At 42.7% G+C, this 18636-nt stretch overlaps 1 protein-coding gene across 1 annotated transcript in view; it reads right to left on the reverse strand.

The window, feature by feature from the left end:
- The window catches only part of SLC66A2 (solute carrier family 66 member 2), an 82767-nt gene extending 64647 nt beyond the window's left edge, over positions 1-18120 (reverse strand). The window contains exons 1-3 of the mRNA XM_067537541.1: positions 18002-18120; positions 15682-16037; positions 3782-3915 (exon numbers count right to left, since the gene is read on the reverse strand). Of these exons, the coding sequence (XP_067393642.1) occupies positions 3782-3915; positions 15682-15884 (337 nt within the window). The 5' untranslated portion in view covers positions 15885-16037; positions 18002-18120. The remainder of the gene's footprint in view (positions 1-3781; positions 3916-15681; positions 16038-18001) is intronic.
- Positions 18121-18636: the final 516 nt, after the last annotated feature.

Genomic DNA, 18636 nt, shown 5'->3' on the forward strand with positions numbered 1-18636 from the left:
CTAAAGGAGACAGCTATTCAGCTTCAGACACAAAGTTACGGTCAATGGAGGAGAGCTGTTGTTACCACTGCAATGGTGTCAGGATAGCCACAAATAAAAAGCCCTGATACAATCAAAACAGAATTAAGAAAGAGACAAAAGAAAAAGAGGACTTGCTGACATTATCTAGAGTCTGCTAACACTAACTTTCACAGCACAGTACGCACATTTCTTCCATTTGAGAGAGAATTGTCTTATTACTGAGGATTTAAAACAATACAAACAAAGAAACTATTTCTTGAAGCCTAGATTTTCAGTAAGTCTTTAATTGTTTTGGACTGTGTAATACACATGCGGACAACACGTAATTAAAAGGACAATAAAAGATTTGCTTATTGAAGGGGGTCTGCATAAGGGGGATGCATAAGACAAAGCAGCACAAAATGAGTTCTGCCACTTGCAACCCCCTTTTACTTTGTATGAGAAAACAAATCTTTCCTAGAAGCTCTAGAGAGGAAAAATAAATCATTTCCTGATCAAAAAGAGTGGAGAGAGAAAAGAAATCTCCCTAATACCCAGTCACGGAGACTCCCAGAGGAGACAGTCAAGCCAGTCCAAGGGGAGTGAACTTTTCAAGCTGCAACTGATCCCACATAAATGAAAGCGCCAGAACTGAACATTATTAATATTAAATGGCTTTGGGGATACATAGTTAACGAACACTAAAATGTACTTCAAGCCAGAGGACCTAGCAAAACCTACCTGAGTTCACGAAAGTTGTCCTCTGGATTAGGAGAGAGACCTTTTTATTGCTTTGGAGGCTAAGAAAGAGACTGGCTTCCTCTTGAACTAGTTATTCAGCATGTGTTTATTTGGATAAATAGAAAAAAAATGCTACTCCTGGATAACTCAAGATCCACTGGTCCAATGTGCACAAGGATTATTAGACAGGAATATAAGGGCATCCACAAAGTGAAGATGAGCCAGGACAGTCTCGCTTTTTAATCTGAATTATTCTGTAGGGGTATCAGGAAGGAGGATGGAAGAAGGGATGAGTAGAAATATTTTAAAAACAAAACAAAACAAAACCAAAAAAAACCAAACAAACAGTCACAGTGATATTGATCTTATTACTATGATACTGCAGTACATTATTTGACACCTTCCATACAGGGATCTCAAACGTCACTCAAGAGCATCAAACTGAAATTTAGCCTCCAACCTTCAGTGTGAGATATGGAGAAAGCTAGGTACAGAGAGATTCAGCAGTCTGCCCAGGATCAAATGGGAAATCCATGGCAGAGTCAAGATTAGGAACGCAGGTCATCTGATTCCCAGTCCCTGTGTTTTACCCACAACGCCATCCTTCCTCTCTTGAAGGAAGTATGTATGCCCAGAATAGTAAATAGCACAAAGATTAGTTTCAGTCCAATACATTACATCTGACAGTGAATCACAAGATCCTCGGTGTTAATATTTTTCAACTCGTGCATCTTTCTTATACGATATCTCTGGTTTAGCCCTCCCCTCACTTAGCAGTTAATAACACATGTGAAAGCCAGAAGAGACATTTAGTTGCACTGTGCGGTTCTAATAAAAAAAGTTTCCATAAAAGTTTACAGTACGCCTCCTGCTGCAAAGAAAAAGAATTAAGGCCCAAAAAACAGGCAAAATTGTTCTTTTTGTTGAATTAAATATATGGAAAACTGGGTTTTGGGAAATGATATGACATGACACTGAGTATGCTCTGCAAGTTACCTGACACGCTAGAGAAAGAACTGGGTTCTTCACCAGGTGACTGCATGCCAGTCAAAGTAGAGTTTTTTTTAAAAGATTGTGGCTAAATTTGAATTGGACACGCACCCCCCCGATAGTTGTTGAGGAAGCCTGCCAGAGAAGGAGGGAGGTGAAAAAAGGACAATCTGGCTTGAAGATTTGCCCTCTTGGCCCCACAAAGGGCAATCTGAAGAGGTAGCTCTCTGCTCTTCTCCTACCCAACAGGTATCCAGGGTCAAACAGTATGGCTGTTCCCCTCCCAGTACGTCCAGTTTTTAAATCTCTGTTAAACATAAGATCGGTTCTAGAGTCATTCATTTTCCCAGTCTGTGACAAATCATGCAGATAATACAGCCCCAGACTGTAGACGAGAAAAATGGATGGGCCAGAGCATAGAGAGCTGTAGATGAGCTAACGTTCTCCATGACGTCACTTTACCTGGGCTGCTTCACAACATGCTCCACAGAAAGCACTGAGTGGGAGTGGCAATTGGTTTGCAGAGCAGGTCTAACCTTCCTATTAAATAAATAACCCTGCTGCAGAACCAGCATCCATAGCCTTCCGGGGCTGCCACTGCTGGAAAGGTTGCAGCAATTTGGATCTGGATCAGGCCCTCAATGATTAGGGTAAGAGACAGAAGAAAACAGGTTGAGAGCGCAAATGATGTGTCCATATTGACAAGACAACTGAAAAGAAGCTAACAGTTTTATAGCCCATCGCCAGCAGGAATAGGAGAAACATACAATGTGGAATGTACAAATCAAACAACAAAACCAGAAGTCTGCATGTGTTTCTTTTATGTTTGGAAATGTGTTTCCATAAAGTAAATTATTTTGTTAAAAGACTTACAGCTTGTCTACATGGTGAAGTATAATGCGCTCTATGGGGGTGTTATTTCTGAAGCACACCAACATGCTGCACATTAATTGGTCCTCTCAGACCCTGCTGGTGCGCACTGAAGGCTCCCTAGTGTGCTTTACTGTAGTATCAATTCAAACAATATTGCATTAAAGCACATTAGCAGAATCTACACAGACTAATTAATGCACAGCATGTTAGTGCTCTTTAGAAATCATGCCCCCATAGAACACATTACTCCACTGTGTGGATATGCCCTTAGATCAGTGATACTCAGATTGAGGCTCAGGAGCCACAAGTGGCTCTTTAATGTGTCTCCCACAGCTCTTTGCAGCAGGATACTAGAACATTGTGTGATTTCATAATTAACCAATCAGGATGCTTTTACTATGTTATTAACCAATTGTAGAATACTTGGTCAGTAACTTTGCTGTGAGAATAATATATAAAAATAGTAAATGAAACAATGAATTTGTACTAGTGTGGCTCTTTAAGGTAACGCTAATTTGGTTCCTGAACCAATGAGGTCCGAGTATCACTGCCTTAAATGAACAAACAAATGATCATTTGTTCCAGATTGGAAATTTTCACATAAAAAAAAACGTACCACAAGACCACAGTCTGTACAATACACACACTTACATAAACCTGTAACAGTGACACACCATCACTCCCTATTTTGACAACCAATGTGGGTGACAAGAAATAAAATATTTTATTTGCAAGCAACACACAGAGTTGACAACAGCAATGTAAAGCTTCTGACACTGGCCAGTGATAAATGTTTCTCTAGTGTACAGACGTGGCAGAAAACTACAATGAAAAGAAAAATTCTTGTTCTCATTCAAGCCTAGATCTTAGCATCATCAAGGCTGCCAGAGTAGCATGACTTCCACTACTTCCTAGGGTTTGTCAGACAATATGAAAGAGAAGAGAATTTTTATTTTCTATACTGAACTAAGACACATTTAAAATAACTAAATTTTTAAATACTCCTGGATGAAAATGATTTTAACAGGCCATTCAGAAAGTGCTGTGTTGAATCCTCAAGAGATGATGGTTTGCACCACATACAAAACATTTTCATCCAACCCAGTGACAATATAAGACTTCTTAGAAATTAATATAGGAAGATTTCATTCTGCAATGACCAATTGCCTTTACCAACCTGAAAAGGAGCGACGTTTTATGTTCAGTTCATTTGACACACGTACTTCAGTGCATAGTTTCAGCATCAGTAACATAGTAATGATCATGATAATGCTTTGCCACAGAAGAGGAGACTCAAAATGCCTTCCAAACCTAAAAAGAGAAAATATATAAACATCTCAAGATGATGAGCTTTATACCCAATTACCTTCACCCTTCAATCCTATTTGAGTGTTTGACAATTGTATCCTTATCACCCACCATAAGCAACAAATGTGCAAACTGCAGAGTTTCTGTCACCTGACCTAAAGAACCAGGTCCATTAGCTTGAATGAAGAGGCAGACTTGCAAACTTGGTCTAGCCATAAAAGGGGATAAAGAATTATATTGCATTAATATAAGACACACATTCCTTTCCTCTATTGTGTAGACACAAAAAGTAAAGAGTTCCTGCACGACATATTAGGTTCCCTAGATACAATTTTAAAATACATTACTTTAAATCATAAGCCCATACCATTCCATTCCTCAAAAAACAAACTACCAATCTCTGATGTTTAATCCAACAGTACCCCAACAAACCTGTGAACATCCTTACTGCACGCTCATGATTCCAGAAGTCTGGAAGAAGATAGGGACATTGCAATATATCCCAAAAGTCATCTGATTTGAACTGGTTTGGACCAAGATTAGGGAAATGAACTCCAGAGTTGCAGGAAACAGTTACTTGATTGATCACAGAGTTGTGGAAAGTGAAGAAAAAAGGTTCTCTCCCCTGCTTCTCCCCTCCTGACCTCCAATTTAATTTATCCTTGCTTGCTGATGCTGTCTGGTGGGAATTACTGAACTCTCCTACACATAATGCAGAAAGAGGAACTTGGATAGCAGCCAATACTTAATGAAGGGTCTATCTTTCATGATTGCATTAGATTCTCTCATAGAAAATGAGACTCTTTTGTAAGGACTGGCTGCTATCCAAGTTCCTCTTCCTGCATTATAGGTAGGAGAGCTCATTATAATACCTAACTGATATCACCAGTAAGCAAATGAAGGTAGGGCCTTTATTTTTTGTTGGGTGGAGGGGAAGAAGAGGAATGGAAGAGAGGAAAAGTCTTTCCCATGCAGTTCTGGTACAAAATATATTTGATTTATTGTAGGTAGACTCTATGCACAATTGTGACTTCTCTCTCAGCTCAAACACCTCTGCTGGGGTGTATGACTTGGAGATCCTTATTGGTTCAAGGAAGTGATTTAGGGAACTAGACAGTGTGATCTCACCAACTCCTTTACTCTGGGCCATGTTTCCTAGCTCCCACTACAAATACATTCACAAAACAGTCACCCAGGCCCTGCTCATTACATCACAAATATCATGTTCCCATCGGCTAAGACGACAGGAGACAACACTTACAGGGGCAGGGTGATGATTTGTTTAGTTCATGTTTTACAAACAAAGCTTTGGCAAATGCAAGGTATACTATAATGAGTCATTAGTATGACTGAGGGTCCAAGGTAAGGTCTCCCATACACTGAGTCTCTCTCATAAATACCTCCAAGGAGCAAGAGTCTGGATATAATTCTTTAACTTGAGTTCCTTTCCTGACAGAGCACTGAGCTAGCCAACGAGTTGCTGGGACAGTACCAAGGGTGTTTGCTGTTAAGTGTGCTTGCAAACCAATACATAACATTGTATGAATGTTGAAGGAGTCCTTTACTTACACAATGAGCTTTAGGGGGATTCAAATTTTGTTATGGGTCATATCGGCCCCCATGTAGTTTATGCCCAGGTACTGGGGAGAAACTGGAAAGCCCTTAAGTCTGGACTTGCTGAGTTTCCTTGGAATTTTCCCTTTTGGGGTGGCCAGTTTGCCCCAATGGAACAGATAGGGAAATGAAGCTGGGGTTAGCTGTCCAGTCTTGCAGAACTGGGGCCATCCATAATCATAGATTCATAGAATCATAGAATATAAGATTGGAAGGGATCTCAGGAGGTATCTAGTCCAACCCCCTGCTCAAAGCAAGACCAACCCCAACTAAATCATCCCAGCCAGGGCTTTGTCAAGCTGCACCTTAAAAACTTCTAAGGATGGAGATTCCACCATCTCTACCACCCTCCTAATGAAAATGTTTTTCCTAATATCCAGCCTAGACCTCCCCCATGGCAACTTGAGACCATTGCTCCTAGTTCTGTCATCTGCCACCACTGAAAAGAGCCTAGCTCCATCCTCTCTGGAACCTGCTTTTAGGTAGTTAAAGGCGGCTATCAAATGAGACCATGAATCTTCACAATGTCTCCTGGGACATGGCTGCAACAAGGCCTCCTCCTCCTCAGCTAATGCCTTGGGAGGAGTGGGGTGTCAGTTTGTGGGAGACCGTACCATGGTAGGGTCAGCATTAACAAATTTGGAGGATTGCTGAAGGGCGGGGAAATGATGCAGCCAATTGTGGAAACACCCTCTCTCATCCACAGAGAACCCAGGTAGGGTCTCCACTGAGTCAGGAAGAAAGAGGATGGAGTGGAGCAAAGTAGAACTGCCATTTTTACCCATTCTGTGTCCCTGATTCTTGCCAGGACAAACTCAGCCAATACTGCTGAATCTGCAGTTTCCGGGGACCCTGATGTATAGAATCCACCAATGACAGTTTGCATTTCACTGATCACGACCCAGAGCTCCATGGGTGTAGCGAGAGGAGCATCACACACATCTCTGTGGCCAGAGCCTGATTCCCCAGGGTCCTCAAGTTATTTATCCCTCTAACATGGCCATGACACAACACAGGCTCCCCACGTCTTCTATTTAACAGAATGTCCCTACTGGGGATAGGAGGGGACCTAGAGGATAGCAAAAACACACACAAGTTCTGGACCCATTACTGAGCCAGTACCATGCTGGCATGACAGAGGAGTTTGGGAGTGTTGCACAGCAAATCTCGGGACCTGGCAACTGAGGAGCCCAAATTAGTTGTTCTGCTGGAGGCTTCAAAACTAAGAAACTAGGCCAGTCCACTAGTTTCATCCACCTTTCATTCAGGAAAAGAGAGGGGAGATTCTTCCCCACTGTTAGCAACTATCACCAAAAGTCCTCTGGTCTACACTAGGTGTATGAAATACTGTATTTATCCCCTTACTGTATTTAAAAAAAAAAAAAAAAAAAAAAAGCTAATTTAGTGCTTCTAGACGCTAGTAAATCCCTCAGACATTGAGACCCACTCAATTGGCAGCACTGGAGGCTGAAGTTCTATTTATTCACAGGACAGGTACCGCATGGACAGGAGTGGTATTAGTTTCTCCTTATTACCACGCTAATGTTCTTCAAGCCTGACACAGAGACAACCTGTCGAGTCTCTACTGGCTTGTTCACTCCTTGGTACATTTGTTGGGACTGCCACTAACAATACCAACTGTGATGCAGATATCTGCCTATTACAAAACAGAAAAGTTAATTGCCTCAGGCTACCAGCTGTCAGACTATAAAACAATTTATAATCACCAAAAGCAGATGTCACATTATAACTAGCAATCAGAAAAGACATGGAGAGGTGCATTATCAACCCTCTGTGTCATCTAGCACTTAGTTAAAAAAACCAAAAACAACAAAAAACCCCACCACACTACGTAAGAGAGAGAATTCACCCGAGACAGAACATGAATGGCAAGGTTTCTATAGTAACTTCAAACAATGTCTGAGAAATTTAGGTTTTAACAAACCCCAGCACACCGAGGATAAAAGTTACATTACATAAACTTTCATTCTGACTAACCAACACATTTCAAGTGAAATTTTTCATCTAGATACTGTGCATGTTCTATTCTAAACCACGTAAAAGCAAACAGCTCCTATTTTGGTCAACACCATGGAAATTAACACGGGGGAAGCATTCCTCAGGATGACTCCAGTAGACTCCAGTGTGTGTTTGAAATGAAGGTTCAGGAGCCAACCTGGTAAGAGCACAGAGACAGCAGGATGTGGAGTATCCCCAATTTCAGAATCTCTTACCTCTCCATTTCCAAATGGGCTGGAGAGGTGACAGAGACTGGAAGAGGGGAAGAGCCTTGTGTTGCTGGGTAGTGAGCATTCTGGATGTTTCAGAAGCAGCATTCAACCCCTCCCTGCCTGCCAAAGGTGATTAATATTTTTGCCAAAGCAGAGCTTAGGGGTGGGAACAGTAAAGATGTTTATAAAAGTAGGAAGGATTCTTAGGGTACTGAATGGGGCTCTGGGAAAGAAGATAAAAGACTGAAGGGATTTGTTTATTGTTCTTTTTTTCTGAGTTTCTAGCTGTCTAACTATCATATAGCTAAACAACTGTGTGGTATTTGGGGTGTCCAATGTCAGACTTCAAAGTAGTTTCCTTTCTATTTAGACAACATTTTAAACGATCACAGAAAAAAAGTTCTGTTTTCTTTTTAACTTTCTTTAAATACCAGTAATAGTTTTGGTTTTTAAAAAATCTTAATAGTTAATCCACTGTTAATGTTCATAAAACGTAGAGGCTGAACAACTAGGCGAGAGCCAGCCAGACTGACTAGTCACTCTGAGTTTATCTGAATAACTCCACCAATGCACCTCAATCCTCTTGCAACCATCCTGTTATTCCAGTCCTGGGCCTACCCTGACAGAAACTGCAGATGTGGAGACAAGCCAAACTGTATATCAGTTTTTCCATCTAAAAAGCAAGAAGTTGATGGAAACTAACCTCAGCTTCACTAACAGCCAAACTGGGTTTGAATGCCAGTATTTGGATGTGAAAGCTTAGTACACTAACCTTTTGTTTAAAGCCCAGGTCAAATTCTTCTGCTGTTTGCAAAGTAAGAGATTCTAAGCAGGGAAGAGCTGTGTTGCAGGCTGATACTGTGTAACGCAAACCATCAGTCACATGAGAGACAGCATGATGCAGCACCACAATGGAAGTCAGCAGGAAGTGTAAAAAAGAAAACTAGTTTCAAAATATGACCTGCCTGCTAAGGACTGGTTCTAGGTATGTGAACATCCAGGATTTTGTGTGGCACAGAATAATACATTAAAACCTACATTTATATTTTATTCTTCCTGTACAAAATAAAGTTTGTTGAAAAAGACTAAATGATCAAGAAGAGAAGTGTCCTTCTTTAGTAACTGAGCTTACTGTGGGAAAGCTGCTATGTACAATGCATCCTCCTACCCTGACACTGTCTCTATTAGGGTGCTCCTTTGCTGGTCGGTTCTCACCTTCACAAAACAGTAGTGACCAGCCATTATTTTTAACCTATGAAGCCAAAATAAAGTCTAAGAAGCAGAAGTTTTCTTCCATCCTGCAAACAGTTCTACTAATAGACAGCCCTAGATCACTCACTATCTGAACTGAGGACTTGCCAGTGTGGAGAACAGTGAGCTGTAACAGCAGCTGCCTACCTTTCCCCTTCATACTATGCAGGCTAGAGTGTAAACTCTTTGGGGGCAGAGACCATCATTTTTGTTCTGTGTTTGTATAGTACCTAGAACAATAGGGTCCTGGTCAATGACTGGGGCTCCCAGGCACCACTGCAATATATCAGAGTTTATCCTAAGCAACACTGAACCCAAGTCCTTGTTAGAGACTTGCTTGGGCCTGGGCTTGTTGTTTTGATTAAAATAAATGAGGTCAAGTGGAATACACATGCTCAAAAAGTAATCTGAAAGCTGAGGACTGACCTGAACTTTTTCAAAATAGCTTCAGATCTTAAAAACTGGAAATGTCCCTTAAATCAGTCTCAGAAGCTTTACTAAGGAGAACTCCTCCAGGGCTGGAAGCTTTTTGACACTGCTGAACGGTTTCAGGGAAGTGACCCACTAAAACTAAAACCTTTAGGAAAAAATGTTGCTGCAACTTGTGATTCCCCGATATTATCTCTTTTTTCCCCCCCTTGTTCTACCCCATCTGCCTGTATCCACCCACCTGTATCTTGTCTTATACTTAAGACTGTAAGATCCTTGGGGCAGGAACCAACTTTTGGATCTGGGTTTGTACTGTGCAGTCTTGATCTATGACGACTAGGACTTCTACATGTTATGATCATGCAAATAAATAAATAATATTCAAATGGACAAGAAGCTTTATATGTCAAAGCCCATCTAGAGGAATCCAAGGTGAACTGCATAATCCCAAGCCCTCAAAGTCAGAGGGAATCTTTCCATTTACTTCAGTTGGCCTGGGATCAGGGACATTATCCTCAGTTGGCGTGAACTTTCAGAACTCCACTCAAGCGAACTGAGCCGTGACAATTCATACCAGCCGAAGATCTGCCACCAGGACTTTAATGCACACCAAGGCAGTAAATGGACTGCAGCAGCTGCACGCTCATTGTTTCTTTGGCTGACAAAGAACAAATATGCGAAGTTAAGACAAAGGAAAATGTTTTTTTATTCAGGAGACTACAGTCACATGTTTTCCCCAACTCATATCTTGGGCACTTCAGCTCAGGAAATGCCAGTCTGGCCTATCAACAATTCCTATTTTTTAATTAGTGGAGCAAAGGCTACAGTGTTTTATACTGCCATTACAAAAAAAAAATTAAAATAAAAAGTCACAGGTAACCTGATATGACAGTTAGTACATCTTTAAATTTGATGAGGCAAAAAACTGCACCAGACTCAAAAGACTCCAGTCTGCTGAGCACAGCAGGAAACAGAACTACTGTTGGCTAATCTTACTTATCAGGATGTAACTAGAACGCCTATCATCTACTTCAGAGAAATCTATTCCAATTTCCTTTGCTTGGCTTAGGCCAAGTAATTATTCTGCTAATACTACACAAACCCTGAAGTTATTTCAGTCAGTGGGACATTTTATGCCGCAAACTCAGGAAACCCCATTATGATGAACTTGTCAACAAAATCATCAGATTCTAGTGAGCAGTGTTGAATGAAGCTTCTTCTCCCGACCCTTTCTACGACAAAGGGTGGTCCACAGAAATCATTGTTTATTTATTTTCCTATGTGTCTGACCAGCCCTGCTAGGTGAGTAGCATCCTCAGCACCAAACTAGAGGCGAGCACATGATGTCTTTTCCATCATGTCACATAAGACACTTTCATAATCACACACAGGATTTGACTTGTCTGCCCAGTCACAGGCTAATTCAGAGACAAGGACGTGACATCCCGGCTCACTAATAAGAATGCTGATGAAGACGAGATTTTTTTAAAATGCAGAGAGTTTTTTCACAGATTGCCAGTCAATCTATCATGCACATTCACACAACTACTTTTTTGCATTCATGCTCACAGATATTTTCAAGATCTGCACAAAAACTCACGAGTCACGTCACATGTGTTCTACTCCCAGGTGGCTGAGGTTGCTCATTACCTTGCAGATGGAAGCTCCAGTGTACGTGTAAAAGGTTTTTTTAGATGATGTATTAAAAAGGGTCAAAGACTTAGTACATAAGAATCAACATATTGGGTCAGATGCTTGTGTGACAAACAGGGAAAATGCCTGTATTATATTTTATGAAAACTAGGTAGGACTGTTTCCTTGTTCAATTGTGTATTGCTGCCTGCCGGAATACCTGGAGGTAAGTCAAAGGAGGCTGCAAAGGGGTGCTAAAGAACCAAGCAGGAAAGGTAAAACAGTGACTCAGATAAGTCAGCCTCAGGTAGGAAGCTTCAAAGGAGTCATAAACAATGGCTGGCTCCAGCTTGGCTAGAAAGGGGTACCCTTCCAGAGGCTAAGCTTGGGATCAAAGGAGAGCTAAAACCTCAAAAACCCTAGAAAAGGCAGAGGGAGGTAAGTGAGCTGGGAGACACAAAAAACCTAGATGTCACTCACCCAGGATGCTGTAACCCAGGTCTTTGTCTGAGGATGAGCAACTTGTGGGAATTCCACCCCAAGAAAGGTAAAAGCGTGAGGCCTGACACCTGTAGGAGTTGCACTCATGAGACCCAAAGAAGGGACAGTGGTGCAGCTAGTCCATAACCATTACAGCTTGCACATCCAAACTCCCAGCGATTTTTAACAGGAGTTCTGCATGTACAAGGAAAGCAGAATAAGGCCTACTATTATCTATAGTACAGCTTTATCATTTCTGGGTGCAAGTCTTCTCACACTGCCCTTCAGCAAAGGCCTGGTTGCAGAAAGAAACCTGCTACTTGAACAGAACTATGCCAAAAACCCTGAAGAAAGTTATTTTTATTTAATATTATTTTTAGATCTCACTTCAAAAGAAAACTTTAGAAGCGTTTTGAACAAGGGAAACATAATGCTGAAAAGGCAAAGTTAAACATATCACATGACTGTCATCATTGGAAGACAAGTTCTCAATCTTTGATAATGCCATAAAATGAAGAATTAGAGGAGAGAGGACAAGAGATGGGGCAGAAAACGGAGTTCTTTGACTATTTAAAAAAAAAAAAAAAAAAAAAAAAAAAGATTATCCTCTTTCCCTGGCAGTGGAATAACTGATGGGGAAATCTTGAAAAGAAGTATCTAACAGAGACTGGATCATGATTCTTGCCTTTAGTGCTAATTTCTGAGCTAGTATCACTGTCCTGCCATGCTAGCTTGGCTGTAGAGGCACTTAACAGTAGATCCCATGGAGGTTGGAAAGTAAAGGTTATATTTGCAGATTGGGGGGCAAGGAGAAGGTCATACTCTTCCTGCTTTAAAGCTACTTGATTTTTTAAATTAAAAAAGAGGGGCAGGTTATAGGGATGGGGTATGGAGTGGGGTCCCCATAGCACAGATCGGCACAGTGCATGGGATTATGTGGTCTTCCCCTGTTACTGCATGAAACCAGGTATTTTGGAGATTGTGGGGGAAGGGAAAGGACAAGGCATCAGGATTGAGCGTGTGCTAGGAACATGCACAGCAGACACACTATGCAGGCACTGAACCCTCTTATCATAGTAGAATCATGAGCAGAAAATATGTGGGATTCATTTTGGAAAAAGCAAGCAAGTCACATGGGGATAAAACACATATTGAATGTGAGGGTGAATCTAGAAGGCCTTATTGAAAGGTGCAGGCAGAAAGTTAGATAGCAGCATGCACTGTGCTATAATTACAAAAAAAAAAAAAAAAGCCAGCAATTTGTGAGAACATGCTCAGAGGCAATACATCACAATAAAGTGAGGTAAGAGTCTCTCTCTCTCTGGTGTACACCTGCTATAGTGTGTTCAATTCAGGGAACAACATTTCCAGAAAGATACTGACAAACTCAAAGGAATTGACAAAGGAAAACAAAAGTGATCAGGGAATACCATAAATTACTTGAAATGAAAGATAATTAAATATGAACAGCAATGCTAAACAATGACTGGGGCTGGAGGAATAAAATAATTAGACCCTTCAAGTATTTATAGACATTACATATGAGAGACAGAATACATATGCAAACAAACACACACTTATTTGTTCACTTAGACAAAAAGAGAGAGCAATTAGCATGGTACATATGTTTATAGCCAGGAGGGGGGGAACGTAGGAAAAGAGAATTTAGGTTGAATTTCAAGAAAACCAGCTTGACAGAGGCATGGATCAATAATCTCCTAAGGGGGGGTAAGTGGAAGTCTCATCCCATGGTGCTTTTAAAACTAGAATGGACAAAACACTAGAAGCTTCATTGTAGGGAACAGCCTTATCTTGGCAGAAGGATGGACCAAATGATCCAATAGGCCTTTTTACTTTGAACTCTTATCATTGTACTCTTATCTTTATCTATATACACCTTTACAGTAATCATAAATTTTAGTATCTATACGCAGTGATCTTGCCCAAGTTGGTCACAGCAGTAAGATTACTATGGAAAATTATTATGCTTAACAACAACAACAAAGAGAGAGAGTTTCTGAGCTGCTCTCTGACATGATTAAGAGTACCTAACCTTTAAAAACTGAATCTTGCTCTTTGTGCATTAATCACTCACATGCATCAGATCTGTATTCACCAAAAGGAGCACTTTCTTGGAGCACTGTACAGAATGCAATACCACAGATGCTGTAACCTTTTCATTGGGTGATGTATCCTCTTAAGGCTATACTAGTTTATTATCATATCAGTTGCTTTATAATGAACAGTATACAGATCTTTTTGTCTTTAGCTTGTATTTCAGTGGAAGTTCTTGAACAGCAAGGAACTATTCACTGTGAGTGAGAGTGGAAGAATCAGAACCTTAAGGTTTTGCAAAGTCAAGCCCAGAGTATTTACCCAGTAGGGGTGGCTGCTTCACATACTTTGAACTTTTTTTAAAAAACAGGCCACACTCACTTGATAACTGTGACAGAGCATTTTATAGTCTGCCTCTGTGTGCTCTGGACCCAGCTGAAGCAGTTTAAAACAATGCCAGGACTTTCAGGATCAAAACCTAGAGCATCCAAAGCTTTAGAGAAATTGTTATAATGTATAGGACAAAAGGACACCATTAGGTAGAAACAATTTTTTTTTTTTTTAAAAGTGTTTCCTTTCCCATTTTACAAATAACTCACTAAGATGTTTACAATTTTTAAACTTCTTCCAACTTTTTTTTATGCTATTTACACTTTATATATTTCTTAGTTTGAGCACTTAAAATAAACTAAAAATTAGGGATTCTCGCATTTTTTTCATATTACGGGCCTCGTCTTCATAATGATGGTCTCATGGACAGCAATTGCACTGCATCTCTCTGTTAATGATAGTGCTTACATGGAATAGTGAAGTATTTAACTGTCTTTATTGTTGTAGGTATTTTGACATATTTGAAAAAGAAGTTATACTGTCCACTTTGGCTTTTCACTTCTCATTTCGTCCTCATCACTTAACAGTTTCGTTTATTTTGTTTCCCTTGCCCAATTCTCTCCCCCATTCTCCACTTATTCTTCACTGCCACATGCTCCTCTTTTCTTCCACATGCTTTCTCCCTTTTTTCCATTCCTCTGTAAATACAATTCCAAAGGTAGTCCTGGTACTACAGATGACTCCTAGATCCCACTTCTAGCCCTGGTCCCAGAGAACAGCCCCCCGTTTCCTCTACTCCTGTATAGCAGTACACTTGCAGATGTTTTTTTATGAGAATCCAGGCTCCTCTTTGCGGTCAAGAGCCTGGGGAACTTTTACAAACTGGAAACAGGTAGGAGGAGCCAGCATGTGAAGGGTCAGCTCTCTACAGACCACCAGCAATCCTCCATTAGGCAAACTGTTCTCAGAATAGTTTCTGGTTTTCTCATTGTTATTTCCTAGTCAATTTCACTTTTAGATTCTCAGTTTCCCAAAGCTGTAGTTGCCAAGTCACAAAACTGCAGGGGAATATTTGTTTTTAACGTTTATTTCTATGGGGGAAGGTGGGGAGAGACACATGAGATCAGTTCTCTTGATTCATAAAAATAAAGCCTAGATTTCTGAGCAAATTTGCCTTTAAATGTCCTTTGCATGTGAGGTTTTAAAGATATGTAATCATTTTGAAATGGGGACCTTCTTCCAATGTTTCTTGTTAGTCTGCTTTTTAAAGAGTAGATCTTTAAATTTTGGGCTCTGATCCTGCAAGGAACTCCATGGGTAGACCCCCACTGAAGTCAATGTGGGCACAGAGGTCTGCTGTACTGACTTCAGGGGAGGCCCACTTGCACGGAGCAACTTGTAGGGTTGTGAGGGGGCGCAGAAAGAGATTTTTCTGAACTACTTTAGGTATGGGCTTGTCACTAGCATCCACTATTAGCCTAAGTGTTTGAAGTTTTGAAATGCAACTTATTAATGTAGGTAACTACATCAGGAAGACACAAGAGACAAATGCATTTGGTACATGAGCTCTAGCTTGATGCAGATGCACCCAGGTTCACCAAGACTGAATTCTGCTTCACATCTTTAAAGGCAGGGGGGACCCCACCAAATATTACATCCTCAGAGGCCTCACATCTGAAGCTTTTAAATCAGCTAGAGAGAAAAAGAATAAACACTAAGAGAATAAAAAAAAATGTTACCAACTTACCAAAAGAGTATTCTTAAAATATTGGCCACTAATAATACTAGACACACATAGGTCGAAAAGCCCTCTGCATTCTGTGTCCTTTTGATGTCTCTGTACTGGGGGATGTATGGCACCACACCTCCAAATACCATCGCACCAGCTGCACCCCAGGAAACCAGCTGGTGCACTGGAACCACCAGCCACTCTAAGCCATCTGCCTCCATGCTAGGCAAAACAACGTCGTGTAGCACCAGGGCAACCACTGACAAGGGATTCCCTTTTCACTTTTTCCTCAGACTTTTGTAGATTTCAGTCATACACAGTCCTCCAGGTGCAATGTGTCGCCATAATTACGTCATCCCTTGCACAACTGCAACCTAGAGAAAGGAAGTGGGAGGGAAATATAAACAAATCATCTGACAGCAGATGATACAAGCCCTACATGTCTATCATCAGGTCAAAGCCTCAGCCTCCAGAGTGTTACAAATTAGCCCAGGGGTAGCCAAAGTGGTCAAACACATGGAGTGGTATGGTCCATAACTAGGGCGCCCCGGTGCTACAGTAATACAAATAAATAAATAAATTTAACACAGCTTGTGTCCAACCTCATCTGATCACCAATATTAAGATGAAGCATTTCCTGCTGTGAACTTCATTTTGGTATGAATGAATGCCAATGGCATAGCTGTAGTAGGGGAAGTGGCACAGTTGCACAAGGGCTTATGAGGCTATGGGGGGCCAAACAGAGGAGCCACCAAGGGAGGGCAATGAGGGAAGTGGGGGCAGAGAGGAGCTAAAAGGGGTTGGAGGGGGGATGATTGGATCCGGTCAGGGGGAGTTGAGGGCAGGACTGAAGGAGAGCGGTTGAGGGAGAGCTGGGAGGATTGAATCCAAACGGGGGGGGGGGAGGAGAGGGGAGGGAAGACAGTGGGTCTGTAGGAGGGTCATGAGGGAGCTGAAGGGAAGCTAAGCAAGAGCTGGGGACTGGAAGGGCTGGATTAAAGCTATGGGGGAACAGAGAGGAGGAAGCCGGAGGGGGCTGGAGGCTGGATTGGGGCTGGGAGGACCTAGGGAGGAGCTAAAGAAGAGGGCAGTTGGAGGGGGGCTGTGGGGAAGATAAACCAGGGTGGATGCATTTTGGAATCAGGAAGGGGTCCCCTAAACTATTGTTGCCCTAGGGCACTTTGGAGCCTTGTTACAACCACTGTGTAGTGCTTATGAAAGAAACTGACTTGACAACACCCCACGGAGACGCTACAGCACAAACAGCAGCAGAACAAGCTTTTCTACGTGGCTTTGTCAGTGTGCCTCACTATTGATCTGGAAGGACCAACTCTAGCAGTGAGAAAGTTCAGTCTCTGTGGTTCATTCAATCCTCAGTTTATTTACCCAGACTACAACTAAGAGTGCCTACTGTGTAGCAGTTTGAATGATATAAACACCTCTCCACTGGGAGCTGGATCAAACTCATTTCACATTGACCGCAAGGCTGGAATCGGTAGTTTTTATGGTCTTGGTCTGACCCTGTGTATTAAAGATGCAGGTCCCTGTAATCTGGTCTATTTTATACAGGTATTGCGCACAACCCTCAGGCTTGTTGCAAGTCGCCAACACAACTCTCACACCGAGTAAAGCTTGGGCCCTGGGGGCAGGCCGGAGAGGCTGGAAAGCGCTGGGAAACAAATATACCTCTCCCGTACCACACTAATGATCAGATTTGGGGAAGTGAGGCTAGGGTTAAGGTTAGCAAGGGAAAATAATTACTAGTAGGAAACCAAATATTGTCAAATATTGCCAAGGGGGCTCTCCACAGGAGCAGAGGAGACAAACCCCCAATTCCTTTTGTACAGTGGCTGGTACTTGCCAACCTAACACATACCCCCACATAGGAAGGGCTGAGGCTCCGGCTCCCATCAGCCTGGCCCTTCTCTCCTCTGGTCACCCTATTCCCCATTTTAAGTTTTCGTTGTTCAGCAGAGAGCAGAAACGAAAGCCCCACGCTCCCCACACCCACCCGGTAGGACACGGCAGCACTTGTGTATGTTAGCAACAGCCACTCGATCTAGGGTACCTTTTACAAATGCAGCTTCGAACAACCCCCGCCTACTGCCCCCCAGATCAGATCAGATCAGATCCCCTTCCCTGCTCTGGAGAGAGCGATTGCTGAGCAGCACGAGTGTCCGAGCTCCAGGGAGCTCACCCGCCCCCAAAGGAGGGCAGCCCGGGCAGGGCAGACAGCATGGCTATGGGGCTGCTCCTTTAAACCCCCTTCCCGGACTGGAGTGTTTTGGAACCAGGCCCCCCCCCTCGCGCGCCGGTTCCCACCCCCTTTTCGTCTTACCTGGGCTCTGTCCCCCTCTGGGAGCGCCGGGGAGGGATTGGGGGGTGTGATCACCAGAGCCAGGCCCCCTTAGCCCAGAGCCACACACACCTCCCGCAGCGCCCTGCACTGCTTTTAACCCTGTCCCTGCCGCTCTCGCCACCCCCCTCGGCAAGCGCGGCTTGTCACCTCGCGGCTGGGGGTGACATTAACCAGCGGCAGGGGCAGAACCTGAAAGCTGCCTCTGTGACGTCACAATAACCAGCAGCAGCGCCTCGGTCAATGAAGGGGAAGGCCCACCCTCTGACTCAGCGTCTGTTTGCCTCTGGGTCCTAGAGGGCACCAGATCCCTCCCGTCTCAGAGCGAGGAGGTGGCCCACGGGCTGTGTGATGTGCCGGTCCCAGCTCGGGGGGGGGAGCCGACTTAGCGCAGCAGCTCTTCGCTTGTGTTTTGCAGGGACAGGCCCGGCTCCTTATTTACTGGGCTGTGCGGGGCCCACCCAGGAGAGACCACAAACCACTGAGCGACTAGATTTGCAATGGCTCCTTGTAACACCCAACAACATCCTGAGGAGAGGCTTTGGAAAGTGCATCTAAAGGAATCCGGATTAACACCACTAATAACCTGGTACTTACACCTTTATGCTTTATCCTTG

The sequence above is a fragment of the Emydura macquarii genome, unplaced genomic scaffold (assembly GCF_026122565.2).
Source record: "Emydura macquarii macquarii isolate MOO-44397 ecotype Brisbane River unplaced genomic scaffold, CSIRO-AGI_Emac_v2 contig_431, whole genome shotgun sequence".
Classification (NCBI taxonomy): Eukaryota; Metazoa; Chordata; order Testudines; family Chelidae; genus Emydura; species Emydura macquarii.